Consider the following 16172-nt stretch of genomic DNA (forward strand, 5'->3'; position numbering starts at 1 on the left):
AAGGACCTAAGCTCACTTGTTTCAAACTTTATATTGATAACCTCTTTGGGATTATTTGTCCCAGTTCTGACCTGAAGATGCTTTTAGAATGTAGCTTTTAGCACTTTTTGCAACACTCCTTCACTCTGCCTTGTCCCCAAGCCTGACAGGAGAAGATTTAATAACTACTTTGACTTGGGGACAGATACTTATGAAAAGACATACATCAAAATTGAAAGCACTAACATTAAGTAGTTATATCAAATAGTAGTATAAGACATGTTTCCCCAAAAGCAGAACCTGAGACAATGATTTGAATGCAGGTAGTTAATTGGAAGGCAGGAAAAATGACAGAGCAGAGAGAGAGACTGGACTGAAGGACAAGCCAAAGGGCCTTATCATCAAAGTTGCTGTTACTAGTTAACAAGAGCTTCCCTTCCATGAGGACCACTGAGAAGGGCACAAAATGCCTCCCTGGAGCCCACCTGGAAGCCAGGAGGTTGACTTATCCATTGGCTTCTGTTCTTCATTGAGTAAGGGTTTCTCCTAATGGGGAGGTGCAAACTTCTCTACACTCCGGAGAGCTCCAGTGGTGTCATACAAAGCAGAATACAGAAAGACACATGACGTGATCTTGGGATAGGATGCTGTGATCATTAGGTAGGTCAGAATTGTCTCAGAGGTGAGCCAGGACATGCAACGTGGGCACCAAAGGGATCTGCTACAACATGTCATAAGCAATGCTTCCTCTTAGTTTTTAAAGTTGTAAGCAAGCAGCCATATTATGTGAGCAGTGGAAAAATGAGTACATACACATAAATAACAGAAATGTAAAATTGATATCATGAATAATCCAGTACTTACTTTCTTTCATAAATGTTCCCATGAGTGGATTTGTGTGTGTGCACATATGTGCTAGTGTAACTATGAAGAGACTTTTTCAGTTTTTACCTTGAACAGAGCAGTCAGTCAATGGAAGCAGAAGAAACTTGAAGACATGTTGAGCAAGAGATTGTAAGTTTCCTCAGAATTCGCAGAAATTTGGGAGAGGCTTTGGACTTCCACAAGATATTTGAGCCTACCATATCTGAATTTTAAGTAACTGAAAAATTTCATATGACAAAATTAAACCTCATACCAAGTAATGACCGGCTAGTGATTAGTATCTGTATACTAACATTGACAGGCATGATGATTTGGTGACGTCTAAACCACTCCCAATAATCTTCCTTTACCACCACTATATCTAGGGCTTTGGGACAAAGGGAACAGAGTAGTAACAAGAGAAGGGAGAGTGTATAAAGCAATTTTGCAGGTGGTTTTCTGCTCAGGCAGAGTGTGTTTTAGTGTTTCATGCCTAGGCTCTAGCTGAAGAATCTGGAGACTTGAGAATACATGCTCTACCACTGTTGGTTGAAATTCAGTTCTTCAGCAGCAAAATCCCTGGAAAGTAGGTGCCTCAAGTTGTATTTGCAAACAACTAGGACAATAGGAGGATAGTGGGACTGTCCTAAGTAGTGACATGTTTTTTTCTTTTCTTGTTGTTGTTGTTGGTGGTGGTAGCGGGTGTGTGTTTGCATGTAAATCTGTGAAGGGACTGTGCTTCTTGTGTTGTGATGGAACCAGTGTTCCATCTAGCCTGAAGATGTAGACCAGAGTGGGACATTAGGAAGGGAAAGGGAGTGTTTTCCATGGTTTTGATCATGTCATTCCCAGCTTAAAATGTTCTCATGGGTCCTTAATGTGAGGAAGTATACTAAAGTAATTAAATGTTTGGGTATTACGTCAAATATGTGATTATTTCACTATAAAAATAAATATGGTAATAGATTCTAATCATGTGTTCAAGGACCCCCAAGGCCATCTTCATATGAAAAATAAATAGGTATGGAAAGAGATTATAAATCCTGTGTTTTAAATAAACATGGTAACATCTTAATCTCACAAAAAAAACTGAGGGTTGTGGGGGGTAGAGGGATAGGGACAGGGTGCTTGGGTTATGGACACTGGGAAAGGTATGTGCTATGGTGAGAGTTGTGAGGTGTGTAAACCTGACGATCCACAGACCTGTACCCCTGGGGCTAATAATACATTATATGTTAATAAAAAAATTAAAAAATTTTTAAAAAGACACTAAAACACTTTAAAAAATAATAAATAAATAAATATGGTAACAGGTTATAACTTCACCAAGAACACCCTCATGTTCAATGATTTATTACAAGAACTCAGAAGTTAGGGAAGTTGTTATACTGATGGTTAGAGTTTATTATAGTGAAAGGATACAGATTAAAATCAGCAATGGCAAAAGGCACCTAGTGCAGGGTATAAGGGAGACCAGGTACAAGTTTGCAGTGTCCTGCCCAGTGGAGTCCTGTGCGCATTAATCAGTAAAGTACTGTCAACCAGGGAAGCTCATCTGAGCCTTGGTGTACAGGGTTTTTATTGAGAGCAGGTCACATAAGCATGGCTAACTGCCCTGGTGGCTGACCTTAATTTTCCAGTCCCTCCAGAGGTCAAACTAATACTGAGTGGTCTGAAGACCCAACTGTAAGTCACATCATTAGCATATCTTATACAGCCCAAGGCCTCAGGTAAATGAAGATACTTTTTTTTTTTTTTAAGATTTTATTTATTTGTCAGAGAGAGAAAGAGAAAGCAGAAGCAGAAGCAGCAGAGGAAGAAGCAGGCTCCCCATGGAGCAAGAAGCCCGCTGCGGGACTCGATCCCAGAACCCCAAGATCATGACCTGAGCCGAAGGCAGCCACTTAACTCAACTGAGCCATCTACACGTCCCTAAACAAAGATACTCTTAGGAGGATTTTCCAAATGCTTAAAAGTTATTGCTCTGGAGCCTGGCAAGGGCCAAATCTTTCTTTGCTCTGTACAGTGTTTGGACAGCATGGACCTGCTTTGTTAATCCTTTACTGCACAAATCCATTGACTAAAGTAAGAAATCATGAGTCTGTACTGAAATAGATAGATAGATAGATAGATAAAGGGAAAATTCCTTCCAGTAGAAGAATAGAAACTAATGATTAAGGAATGAATTATGGAGGGGTGCCTCGGTGGCTCAGTGGGTTAAAGCCTCTGACTTCAGCTCAGGTCATGATCCCAGGGTTCTGGGATCAAACCCCACGTCGGGCTCTCTGCTCAGCGGGAAGCTTGCTTCCCCCTCTCTCTCTCTGCCTGCTTCTCTACCTACTTGTGATTTCTGTCTGTCAAATAATTAAATAAAAACTTTAAAAAAAAAAAGGAATAAATCATGGAGTTAGGAAAATTATTATTTGGTAACCATAATAACAGTTGTTTCAAACAAGAATAATTAGGGGATGCCTCAGTGAGTTGATTGGTGGCCCCTCAAAAATGTGTCCATGTCCTAATCCTCAGAACATGTGAATGTGACCTTATTTGATAAAAGCATCTTTATAGATATAATTAAGGATCTTGAGATGACATCATCCTGGATTACCCAACTGGGCCACCAATCCAACGACAGGTGCTTTTATAAAAGACATAAGAGAAATGGTGCCTGGCTGGCTCGATCAGAAGAGCATGAGGCTCTTGCTCTCCAGGGCACACTTTGAGCCCCACACTGGATGTAGAGATTACAAAAAAAAAAAAAAAAAAAAAAAGCCAAAAAACAAAACCCAAAAACCTAAAAGAACACAGATGTACAGAGAAGGCCTTATAAAGACTGAGGCAGAGATTGGAGAGCTGTGACCACAAACCAAGGAAAAGGGCAGGAAGCTAGAGGAAGGGTTCTCTCCTAGAGCCTTCCCAGGGAGCACACAGCCCTGTAAACATCTTGATTTCTGATTTCAAATTGTGAGGCAATGAATTTCTATTGTTTGAAACCACTTAGTTTGTGATAATTTGTTGCAGCAGCCACAGGAAACTAATACAGATGCTAAAATCAGTGGTGAAAAAATGAGGCCTCAGGAATTTACATGGTCTTAAAGTACCCACAAAATATGCATTAATTATAAAGGAAAATAGAGTTAACTCTTCAGTGGAGAAACTTGGCAGGAGCTCTTTACCAACCTTATTAAGTTTTGGAGTCAAACATATTGGCCTTCCCTTGCACCATCATCAATTTGTAGGAGCTTGCATGCTTTGGGGACTTACTTAACTTCATTACACCTCAATTTCCTATAAAATGGAAATAATGAAAGCCAATACCGCATGTTAAGGATATTTTGAGGATTAAATGAGATAATCCATGGAAAGCCCAAAGCACAGAACGTAGGACATATATATTTGATATTTATTGGTTATTCTTTTTTCTAAAGATTTAAAAAAAATTTTTTAAGATTCTATTTAATTTATTTGAGAGAGGGAGAGAGAGAGAACGAGCAGGGTGGGGGGCAGCAGAAGGAGAGGGAAAAGCCGAGTCCTGGATGATCAGGAAGCCAGATGACATGGGGCTCAATCCTAAAACCCTGAGATCATGACCTGAGCTATAGCTACCTTTAGCTTAACCGACTGAGCCACCCAGGCACCTCATAGATTTTATTTTTAACTAATCTCTACACCCAACGTGGGGCTCCAACTCACAACTCTGAAATCAAGAGTCGCATGCTCTACCGACTCAGCCAGGCAGGTATCCCTATTATTGGTTATTCTGATGAGAAAGCTATCATCTGCAGAAGGAGGTTTAAATTTCCCATAATCTATTCAAGGAGATAAAAGATACACTCAATGAAAGACTTCGTAATCAGGCTGCACCACTATCTTTCTTTATCTCCAGAACTCCTGGTCTCCAATCATTCAACCTTCATTCTTCCAGACTCCTGATCCGCTAAGTCATTCACCAGAACCTGAGTCCATCCACATCCATAGCTCAGACCACTTTCTACACATACAAAATTTGATGATCGAGTATGCTTCTTGAAGTTCTGCTCACCGGGAGGAATGTGCCTCATCACCATCTTTCAGTGACACCTGAGTGAGGTTGTGGCTTCCAAAGAAGCAGGCTCTTCTGACTCCATAGCTGTTTCCCTGGGTGGAATGACAGACAATGGGGATTGGTAAAAGATGACTGTGATAGGGTCAAGCCCCTAAGACAGAGAAAAATCATAGTGGGACTTAACTGCATTTCTGGTGTTTTAATTTCTGATGCTGACTTACGGGACTGAAATCACGGCTGCCCTGGCAAAGACGGGGCTTATAGTTCTCAACACCGGAAGAGAAAGAAAACATGGAAAACTAACTAAGCCCCCTCCCCTCCTCAACCCACTTCCCACAAACATACTCCTGATATTCTCAGTAAAACCACAAACTTGGGGTCACCTGGGTGGCTCAGTCGTGTAGGTGTCTGGCTTAAGCTCAGGTCATGATCCCAGGGTCCTGGGATTGAGTCCTGTGTCAATCTTAGCACGGAGACTGCTTCCTCTCTCTCTGCCTCTACCCCATGTGCTTGCAAGCTCTCTTTCTCTCTCTAATAAATAAATAAAAATTAAAAAAAAAAAAAACCAACGCCCCCCCCATAATTTGGCCTTCTTGAATCTTTCCAATTAGTAGCTGGTCTCTTGGTAACACTGGAGTATATGAACTTATTGACTACATTTCCAGCCAGGCAAGCCCAAATGCTGCCATTCCCAACAAACAAATAAGGTTGCCTCAGTGGAGATGGGGTTCCACTGATCCTTCCTCCAACTGATAGCCTCTGTCACCTTAAAGCAAGTTGCTGAACACTGGGCTTCCATTTCCTCAACAAAATAAGGGTGATGAACTACTCATCTAACTCCAAGCTTCCTACCAGTTGAAATACTTGGTGATTTTCTAGTGGGATGGGAGGAAAGCCGGGTAATGTGCGGAGACGGTTCATGGATATATTCTGAGGCATTCTGAGGCATGGATATATTCTGAGGCATTACTAACTCCTGGGTAATAAAGGAAGTGAAGACGGAGGTGAGGACAAGAAGACTCCTTCTTAAAGTGTAAGATTTCAATTCATCTTGCAATCAAACTGCCTCTGATGCCATCGATTTTCAAAACTTGTCCCCAGTTTGAGAACTGAGATAGAAATAGCAGGCAAAGGAACATGGCACATGGTGACAGAGTAATATTATTTTTTAAATACTCACCCAAAATTTCCCTTAATATCTTTTCTCTGATTTATGTGACATAAATAAACTACATTATGGTGTGAGGGACTATAAAGGCTTTATTGCCACTTGTTTGGTATTGCCTGCATAACTCACTCTGAGTACCAGTTGTGGGTAACTCCAACGAAGGGCCATAAAACATTTATAGCCTGACACTCCACTTTCTATACTTTCTGTAAAGACAAAACTTTAGTGCTCACAAAAATACAAGTGTAATAGTTAGTAGTGAAAACTTCTTTCTTTTATTTAGATTACAGATTTCCAGTCTGCAGTAAGAAAAATAAAGTTTGCAAGGGAGATTTACGTTTACTTCTCCCTGCAGGATCTCAAATTATCTGGCAAATTCCTTCCCCAAGGAAAACTACTTTTCAAAGATATCCAGGGTAAATGCATACTGAAATTAGCATAAAATTGGCAAGATCACTTGTGTCTACACGTTTGAATTCATTTGTAAATAACGACTACTTACTTCCTCGCTTCCCCACCCGGGGACCAGACTCTTAAGCATCACAGGTGCCGAAAGACTTACAAAAAGGAAGGAATAGGAACAAAAGGATGTTGGCGCCAGGAGGAAAACAGAATCTCCCAGAACAAAAATAATCTCGTACGGAAGAGCAGATTCAGTATCAGGTATTACCGAAATTTAAACTGGCTTTTAAAATGGTGATCAGGGATAATGTATCAAATTTATTAGGTCTTCTACTATGCCTGTCTGGTTTGTTTAAACGTTTTTAAGCTTATCTTGAGGGGCAGATTTCTGTGCTAAGCACATAATAGCTGTTAAACCAGTATTGATTTTTTTAAGGGGGATGGTCAATAAATATAAACTTTACTGTTTAACTTTTACTTTATGCCTTACGGACCAAACGATGATTTCCATGAACCCTAGGTTTCACTACTCATGATTATAGAAGAAACGCATCTCTGATATACAACAGAAGATCCTCAAAATAATCACTAAATTAACCCCGCCAAACTGCGTGGAGGTCACACGGGAAATGTTTGGGTAAAGTCCTGCTTAAGTCCCAAGTCTCAGACGAAAAACTCCAACACAAAGTGTGCATAGTGAGTTTGAATGTCTTGTAATTAAAGTCATCCAGATGGTAGTTGGATTAATCAATGAAGAGGCAGTATTTACCTTCGGATAGAAGATTCTGAAATCCAGAATGAGAAAATTCCCAAGGTGGGGGTGGGGACACTTAATAAGAGCCCCTGGGAAAGGTCCTTTCAACGAGGATTGGAAAATAATACGTTTGAATTTGAATCTCTTTGAATATAAATCTCCCCTAACAACAGGAAAAGGGTCCTCTAGCGCAGCAAGCTTTGTGCAGGAAGGGAGTAAACGGAACTGTGAAACAGCCCGCTCAGCTGTTTCTGGTTTGGGACCGGGCTCAGAGAAAGAAATCGCGATGTGGGACCCGAGTATTTGAGACGCTCAAAATAACTCGAAGGGTCAAATAACGAACTCCAGGCAAAGCGCTGACAAGCCTCCCCCTTCGCAGCACCTAGGCTGGGTTTCCGCTCCATTTCCCCTCCCGCGCGCGGGGCGGACTGCGGGCGCGGCCCCTTCCCACGCGGGGCGCGGCGAGCGTGGACAGCTCCCCGCGGAGCAGCCGAGGGCGGGAAGTCCGCCGCCCGTTGGCTACCGCCGGCGGGCCCCGCTCAGGACTCCCGGAGCCGGCCGGGCGGGCAGGCCTCGAGCCTTCTCCGCCCCGCTGGCCTGGGAGAGGCGGCGGGCGGCGGCGGAGGAGGAGGCCTCGCGGGCCGCCCGCCTGGCCCGCGAGCCGCGAGCGCGGGGCGCCGAGGGGAGGCGGGGCGAGGCCGCGGGGCGGAGGGGGGCGGGAGGTGCATCCTGGGAAATCCACCAACATGGGGCGAAGCGGCCGCCGCCGCCGCCGCCGTGAGTCCCGGCCGCGGATGCCGCCGCTTCCCTGACCGCCCGGCTGGGGCCTCGCCGCGCGCCGCGGCCCGGGTTCCCCCGGCAGAGACCGGCCAGCGCGCCCTCCGCCCGTCCGCCCGCCGGGGCCATGTGAGGGGGCAGCTCCCTCCGCCGCCGCCTCCTCCTCCTCTTCCTCCCCCCGCCCCCTCCCTCCCCTCCCGCCCCCCATACACTGGGCCCTAGAGGAGCCCCCACTGCAGCCCGCCCTCCCTACGCAACCCCCACGATGGACAGGAACTACGCGACCTCCGGCTTCGCCGACCCGCCGCCGCCGCCCGCGCCCCCCGCCGCCCCCGCCACCGCCAGCGCCGCCGCACCACCCCCCGCCCCCGCCTGGGCCTACGAACCCCGAGCCGCGGCGGCCACCGCCGCCGCCAGCAGCAGCTGCAGCAGCGGCAGCAGCCCCAGCCTCAAGGCCAGGTAGGGAGGGTGGGCGGCGGGGTCGTCGTGGGCCAGGAAAGGCCGGGGATGCGTTTGGGGCCTTCGCCCCTGTGCAGCGCCGCCCAGGGGTCCGGGCCGGGCGGGGAGCCCTCCGCTCTTCTCGCCCTTGCCCGCGCTGGGAGAGGCGGCTGATGACTCTTATGAGGTGGTCTTGGGGTGGGTGGGGGCGCCCCGTGCGGGATTCGCGCTTAGGGCTGGTAGGGGACGGTGAGTCAAAGGGAGGGCTAGGCGGGAGTCGTGGGTCTCCGTCACCTCGCGGGTCTCGGGCTCTCTCACATGGTGAAGTTTGGGTTCGTGCCTGAACTGGGCGACCAGGGAGACCCGGGACTGGCTGAGGGGGGCTGAGGGGGGCCCCTGAGGAGTTCCGGGCAGTGACATTCCATTGTACTAGAACGGACAATGTGGTCTTGGGGACCCCGGCAATGTGAGGGTGGGGGAGGCGCGAGAGGAAGAGGCGCCGAGCCGCGTCCCTGGCATTCGGGGGGACCCGGGAGGGCTGGGCTGCGGGAGAACCCCTGGGGCGTGGGGCCCGGGAGGGGGGCCTGGAGGGGCGCGAAAGCTGCGACGGAGCTGGGTGACATATGTTTGCAGTGGTGGCCAAGATTAAGCTATTTCTCTTCCACGCGTTCAAAGTTACTCTTGGGTTTCCTCCCCTTTTAACAACAGCAGGAAGTAAGGAATCTTTTTTTGCCTTCTATGTCTTGGGGTGACTAAGAATTGGGAAGATATTGGAGAGGGGCTGGTCAGTGAAGGCCGTAAAGGTTGAAGAACCAGAAGCATGCTTCTCCATCTCGGCTTCTGAAACCCGGGTTCATTATGTAGCGCGGGGTTCAAGAGTTCATCTTTGCTCCATCATGACCAAGGGAATCTAAAATGTTGACTCTTACAAGATATTTAAGCTCGCGGGAAATGTGTAGTAGTGCCACACTGTGAAATGGTCCATTTGAATGGTAACTGGAAGGCGTGGTCTGCTTTGGACGATTCGGGAGCGGGGTGTTTTAAAGCCACCTCTACCGAACAATGCAGAATCTGGTAGGTGCAGCTTCTGATTACAAGGACCAGGGAATCCTGGGTTGCTAATGACTTCATCCTCAGCTACCAACAGGAAGCTTCGTGGCTTTATGATCTCATCAGATTTCTTCACTATTGTCACGACAGAAGTGAACTTTTTTTTCTTTTTACTTTATACATTACAGTTCTAGGTTATCTTCTTTGTTTTTGTGAAAGTTCCACCTTTATGATTTGGAAAATAATGTGTGAAAAGTAGTTGGTCTTTGTCTTAATACCTTGGGATGATTAAGAGAGAATGAGAAAAATTTGATTCAAGAAAAGGGAAATAAGCTTTCTCAGAAAATTTTAGATCCTTTGTTTAAAAGAGCTGTGATTAAAAAAAAGAAGAATGCGATGTGCCAATTTGTAGCTAAATAATTGCTGAAACTTTTCAGAAATAGCCATAACTTTGTATTATATGCTCTTAAGACATTTTAAGGAGTTTTATGAAAGATGTTTGGCACTTTTCCCATTATTAATTTTTTTTTTGGTGCTGATTTGTTTTTCAAGTAGCTTTTGCATTGAGTGCGATAATTTACAAATTAAAATTGCTTTCTCTTTAGTGAACGATAATGATAGGTATTTGTGCAGCACTTTCAATGTTTTAAATAAAAAGTATTTTATTAGGTAAATGGAACAAATTCTACTTAGTTATTTCTGTTATTTCTTTTAGCAGAATACTTCTGAGGCAAGAAACTAAAATCTGCTTGTCATATTTTCCAAATGTTATTTATCAAAGTAACAAAGAATGACTTCCCAAACACATTTGAAAACAGTAAGTAGATTCATTTGGAACACGTAATCTAAAAGAGGTTTATTTTCTGTTTTTTGGAAGTTATTGATTCTTAAATGCTAAGCCCCCCCCTTTAAAAATATGTATTTTGGGGGTGGAGTTAACTAAATTTTAGCATCGAAAATGCAGGCTTTCCCCCTCCCCCACCAACTTGCTTTGTTAACATCTTGTGTTAGGATCAGGCCATCTGTACAGGGCTACACACACTTCTTAACTGTACCTCATTTTATTCTTCAAATTGTGAAATGTCCTCTTTCATTTCAGTTGTATAGAAAATACTGAATCTGAAATATGGCCTGTAAATCTTTAAGTATTCTGCATTTTTAGAAGCCCATTCATATTTTTATAACATTTTAGAAAGCTTTTTCATAATTCATATATCAGTTGAATGTTTTTGTTCCCCTTTGTGGCAGTTTCTTCTTGAAGGTGCAAATGAGTACTAGTTGTGATGATGTGATATGGATACTTATCCATAAAGAATTAGCCTGTCTGTCACCTTGTTTCCAGTAACCTATTCAGAAGCTAACAGATGGTAATGACATTCTGTTGTTACTGACATGTCCCTACTTTGTGTCTTTGCTTGGTCCTGAAATGGAGTATTTTCATTAGTTGATGGGGAAAGAACATGACAAACAATTTCTCATTACTTTGAAATTAATACTTTTTTGGTATTTCAGCTCCATCAGGTATTAGGTATTTCTGTTGTATTAACAATTAAAAAATTAAGAGCTAAGGGGAAACTCCCAGCATCTTACCATAGGGTGTACAGAGTTTTCTGAAATAGTACTCTTTAAATCAACAGGAAATTCAGGGATAAAAATTGGTCTTATAAATCTCCATTTATTTGTGTTCTTCTCAGTTAATTTTAGGGACTGAATGGGCATATCTTTGCCTATCACCATGCAGCTGGAAATACTTTTGATGGGGCTGTCTGAGATACTATTAATACCTTTGCATACTTTTGGAAATAAGATGATCGTCAGGAAGCTGCAGATCTTCCTTTTCTCTACCTGTTATTTATATCTTGCACAGAGCATCGAGAGGCTGTTTCATCATAGTGATGATAGATGTGTTTGTATTTGATGTATTTGACTAGACACCAAAAAGTGACTAAATAATACTTTATTTGAAGTAGATTTTTATCTGTTTTTGTAACTTTGTCACTTGAAATAGTCCATTTTTTCCATGCCAGTTTTTCAAATTTCCTAATAGATAAGTTCTTTCTGACCATGGTATGAATGTGTAATGAGTGAGATAGGTAGCCCTCCAGAAAACAACAAAAAAATTAGTAGCTTCTCTAAAACTGGTCAACTACTGGGGCGCCTGGGTGATTGAGTCAGTTAAGCCTCCAACTCCTGATTTCAGCTTAGGTCATGAACTCAGAATCATGAGATGGAGCCCTGAGTCGGGCTCCAACTGGGCGAGTAGCCTGTTTAAGATTCTCTCCCTCTGCCCATCGCCCCCAACCCAGGTGCATTCTCTCTCTTAAAAGAAAAACAAAAACAAACTGGTCAGCTACTACATTAAGGCTTTTTTGAGTGAGTTTTAAGTCTAGTTTCCCTCAAGGCTTTTGGAAAAAGACCTTGTAAGATCACAATTTATGGGGAATAGAGACAGTCTCAAATTAGTGAAAGGTTATTTCAAACAAACTTCTTTTGTTCAGAAAATATTTTCCCATAAAAGCAGTGTTGTGAGTAATAAAAGCTATCATTTACTGAACTAATTTGTGCTAGCCACTATTTTAATTGATGAGTATATGCACACGCACGCACACACACTTAATATTAACAATTCTTTGAGGTAGGTATTATTTTTGCTTCCTTTTTATGAATGAGGAAACTAAGGCACAGAGACATTAAGTATATACTAATTACAAGTATAATCAAGTATAGTATATTTAGAGCCATTTAGCTAGTAAGTAGTGGAACCAGGGTTTAAACCTGGATGTTGTAGATCTGGAGCCTACAGATTTAATTACTGCACTGCACTATTTCATAGTAAAATAGTCTGAAAATACAATCTATGTTATAGGTTAAATGAGCTTTCATGGCTGACCAGGTGTCATCAGTATCCTTATTTCAATATTCTTGTCATTTTGACTATTTTTTCCCGATGGAAATGTGCTTTCTTTCACTTCCATAGCAGTGTACTTTGCTGGTTTTCATTGTACCTTCCTGGCTCACTGCTTTTCCCTGTTCTTCAATAGTTCTTACTCTTCTGATCTCTACATATTTTCATTTTTTCCAGTGATTTGAATTGATAGAATTTCTTGTGCTTTCTCCTAAGGAAAATTACATCCATGCCTATGATTTTAAATGTCATCTCTGGAGATGCCTATGTATATGTCTAAGGCCTAAACATGTTCTGATCACCTAATTACATACCTCTCTGAGATTTTACTTGGGAATATAACGGCCATTTAGTGATGAGCTCATGCTCTCCACACCTGCTCCACCTCTGCCTGTCTAGGGAAGCCTGCCTCAGTAAGTCACACTTCTGCCCATCTAGTTGCTCAGGTCAGAACTTGGGAGTTGTGTGTGCTCGCTCAGTCACCAAGCCTTACTGCTTTTTTATCTCTTAAGTATATCTTGAAATTGTCTACTTCTTTGCTTCTACTGCTCCACCCTGACCCAAGCCATCATGGTTTTTCACTGCAGTAGGCTCCAAACTAAATAATCTTGAACCTTTTCTTTCCTTCCCTCAATTAATTCTTCCCATAGTTGGGCTGTTCTAAGTCCCTGCCTACCTTAAAACTTTCGTTAACCTCCACCTCGGTAACTCACCCTTTCCCCACCTCTTACCCTGACATCTTAAGGTGTCTCATGTCAGAACCCCACTGCCTTCCACCCTCTGCCCCGTATTGTTTTATGCAGTGGTATGGATATTAGAAATGTGAAGATGAGTCTCCTGTGTGGCTCAGTCAGTTGGTTAAGGGTCTGCTTTTGGCTCAGGTCATAATCCCAGGATCCTGGGATCAAGCCCCACATTGGGTTCTCTGCTCAGCGTGAAGCCTGCTTCTCCGAACTCTTCCACTCCCTCTGCTTGTGCTCTCTGCCTTGCTCACTGTCTCTCAAATAAACAAAATTTTTAGAAAAAAAAAAATAGTTTGAAGACTTAAGCTGCTGCTTGCTTTCTACCTTTCCTTGCTGTGCTCTCTGGAACAATGAATACAAAAATGTATCCAGCAAAACCTGTCCACTTTTTTTTCCCCCCATTCATTAAACAAATATTTGAGGGCCCATAATATGTGAGACACGGTTCCCCTTATCCTCAAGTATTATATTTCTGTAGTGAAAGCTTGAAAAACCAAATGACGTGTAGTTGTTCATTAGCACTTACTGAGCATCTTTGAGTTTCTGTTACTGAGCTAAATTCTGTGGAGTACCAAAAGAATGAAAAAGACACCGTTCTGCCATTCAAAGAACTTGTGATCCAGAGGAGTAACAGGGTAAAGGCTGACTGCCTCTCTGCTTCTAAATGTGGGAGTGCCCAGGGGCTTGGAGTCCTTTGGTTTTTCCTTCTCTCCTCACTCACCCTAGCTGAAGTTGCCAATTATATCAAACAACTTTCAAATTGATCTCTTTACATTTATATCTGCCTAGCTGCTCCCTCTCCTCTCCAGTTGGATATTGGATAGATGTTTTGAACATATTATATGATTATCACCTTAATCCACCTGGTCCACCTTTAACCTTCTCTGACCTCAGTAAATAATACCACCATTTGCTTAGTAGGGCGGTCCCAAAGATTGGCGCCATCTGTGATCATTTCTTTTGTCCAGTATTTATCCCCTCAGTAAATCCTGCAGGTTTGAGCTCCATATCCATAATTTCCCACATGGACTATTGCAGTTGCCTCCTGTTGCTTTCCTTGCTTCTATTTTAGCCCTTCTAGAGTTTATTAAATATGCAACAGCCAGTCAACATTGCAAAATATAAATCAGGTAATGTCGTTACCCTGCTTAAAACCTTCCAGTGTTGCTCAGAGGAAAATCCAAAATCTTTATCATGGCCTACAAGGCCTTACATGATCTGAGCCTCGGCTTATTCTCCAACCTCATCATTCCCCTCCTTCTCCCGTCCCTCAGCCGCACACACATAAAGTGTGTTCCTAAAACATGCTAAGTTTGAGAGTATGTGTGTCCTAGGACTTTTGCACTGGCTCTTCTCTTTATTTGGTATTGTCTTCACAGGCCTTTGCTTTGCCTCTTCTTGTGGACCTCCAGGTCTTTTCCCAGATATTACTGGGAAACCTTACAAAAACCTTCTCTGACTGCCCTATCTAGAGTAACTTCTCATCAGTGCATCATATCATAAAGCATTATTTTCTTGCTAGCATTATCACTTTCTGAAGTAATTTTGTAGATTTATGTGTATTCTTTATCACTACTCTTTCCTCTTCCCACTGCCACCATAGAATGCATGTTCCATGAGAACTGGGATCCTGTCTTGTTCACATCTGTAGAAGGCAGTGTAGAGTAGGGGTTGATAGTGTAAACTCTGAAGTCAGAATTTGGGGGATTATATTTCGATTCCACTTGCAGTATGATTGTAAATAAGTTTCTTATTCTCTCTGTGCCTGAGGTTCCTTGTATTAAATGAGGATACTTTTTAGAATTCTTGAGAATTAAATGAGATAATTCAGAAAAGAGTTTAGAATGGTATCTATGTTCTGTAGTATAGAGACTAGCATATAGAATATTAGCTTTATTGTCAGCATTTAGAATAATGTCTGGCACATTGTAAGAGCCTGTTAAACATTCAGCAAATGAATTAAATGTACTACTATGTTTCTTTTTAAGAGTTACAAAAATGCTTTGGAAACTTAGAAGAAAAAATTATACAAAGTTCAAGGAGTTCATGGAAGCATTTGCCAGGTATACTTCACACAACTGATCTGAATTACTGTCTGTGCTGCAGGAGTGGAATAAGGGAATAGCATGAAGAGGGAGCTTCCACAAGCAAGTGTTACAAAGAGGGAGGAAATGGAATCTGCTAGACCAGTTAAGGGCTGATCTTTGAACTGGCTTAGCCTCACTTTTGCCACAGTCTACTGGTCAGAGCAGTCCTGGTCCCGGTGCAGAGTTATGGGGGAGAGACTGCACAAAGGTGTGTTTCACTGGGGAGGTCATCAGGGTAACACTCTACTACGGTGTGTTAATGCTAGATTTTAGAGGGCTTTGATGACATGCCATGGAGTGTAGCCTCTGCATCTCAATAGGAAGCTTTGAAAGGTTTTTGGGAAGGATAATGATGATGATATGAGCAAAAAAAAAAAAAAAATAGTGTTGTATTAAGATTATTTTAGCAGTTGAATACATAATGCATTAGAATTGGCAGAGGGAGAGAACAGGACACCAAATGAGAGGCAATTCATCAGGTGAGACAGGAGGGAGGTTGTATTAGTCAAGGTTCTCCAGAGAAATACATGATTTTTTATGGGGATGGATGGAGATATATATATATGATAACTATGATATCTATCTATCTATTTATCTATGATTTATTATGAGGAATTGGCTCACACAGTTATGGAGGCTGAGAAGTTCCATGCTCTGCTCTTTGCAGTCTGGAGACCAGGAAAGCCTGTTGTGTAATTCAATCTGAATCCTAAAGCTTGAGAACAAGGGAAGCCCATGATGTAAATTAGAGGGCAGGAGAAAATGAGATGTCCCAGCTCAAACAGTGAGGCAGGGAACGGGGTGGATTCCTTTTGGGGAAAAGGAGGCGAAAACAGTGCTTAATTTGGGTATCCTGAGGCCAGTGAAGGTGACAATACAATGAATCATGAGACATCCATCCCTTATCAACTTTACACCTATAGACATCTTTTTTTTTTTTTTAAGATTTATTTACTTTAG

General features: G+C 42.9%; 2 protein-coding genes across 8 annotated transcripts in view; one reads left to right on the top strand and one right to left on the bottom strand.

Moving 5' to 3' along the window:
• Nucleotides 1-9064, bottom strand: part of LOC116598247 (homeobox protein Hox-A3-like) — a 40689-nt gene extending 31625 nt beyond the window's left edge. For 3 of the 4 annotated variants that reach the window (XM_032356768.1, XM_032356769.1, XM_032356770.1), the window contains exons 1-5: nucleotides 8722-8925; nucleotides 7228-7313; nucleotides 5110-5161; nucleotides 4886-4980; nucleotides 931-1081 (exon numbers count right to left, since the gene is read on the bottom strand). In XM_032356768.1, the coding sequence (XP_032212659.1) occupies nucleotides 949-1081; nucleotides 4886-4980; nucleotides 5110-5161; nucleotides 7228-7313; nucleotides 8722-8847 (492 nt within the window). In that variant the 5' untranslated portion in view covers nucleotides 8848-8925 and the 3' untranslated portion in view covers nucleotides 931-948. Of the gene's footprint in view, nucleotides 1-930; nucleotides 1082-4885; nucleotides 4981-5109; nucleotides 5162-7227; nucleotides 7314-8721 lie in introns of all 4 variants that reach the window. The other variant, XM_032356771.1, reaches the window with a different exon arrangement.
• Nucleotides 7938-16172, top strand: part of QSER1 (glutamine and serine rich 1) — a 77678-nt gene continuing 69443 nt past the window's right edge. The window contains exons 1-2 of one of the 4 annotated variants that reach the window (XM_032356762.1): nucleotides 8344-8448; nucleotides 10193-10294. Coding sequence is in view for 1 of the 4 variants with exons in the window: in XM_032356760.1 (XP_032212651.1) it covers nucleotides 8255-8448 (194 nt within the window). In the remaining 3 variants the exon portion in view is untranslated. Of the gene's footprint in view, nucleotides 8449-9051; nucleotides 9142-10192; nucleotides 10295-16172 lie in introns of those variants that run through there. The other 3 variants (XM_032356763.1, XM_032356761.1, XM_032356760.1) reach the window with 3 other exon arrangements.

The sequence above is a fragment of the Mustela erminea genome, chromosome 9 (genome assembly GCF_009829155.1).
Source record: "Mustela erminea isolate mMusErm1 chromosome 9, mMusErm1.Pri, whole genome shotgun sequence".
Classification (NCBI taxonomy): domain Eukaryota; kingdom Metazoa; phylum Chordata; class Mammalia; order Carnivora; family Mustelidae; genus Mustela; species Mustela erminea.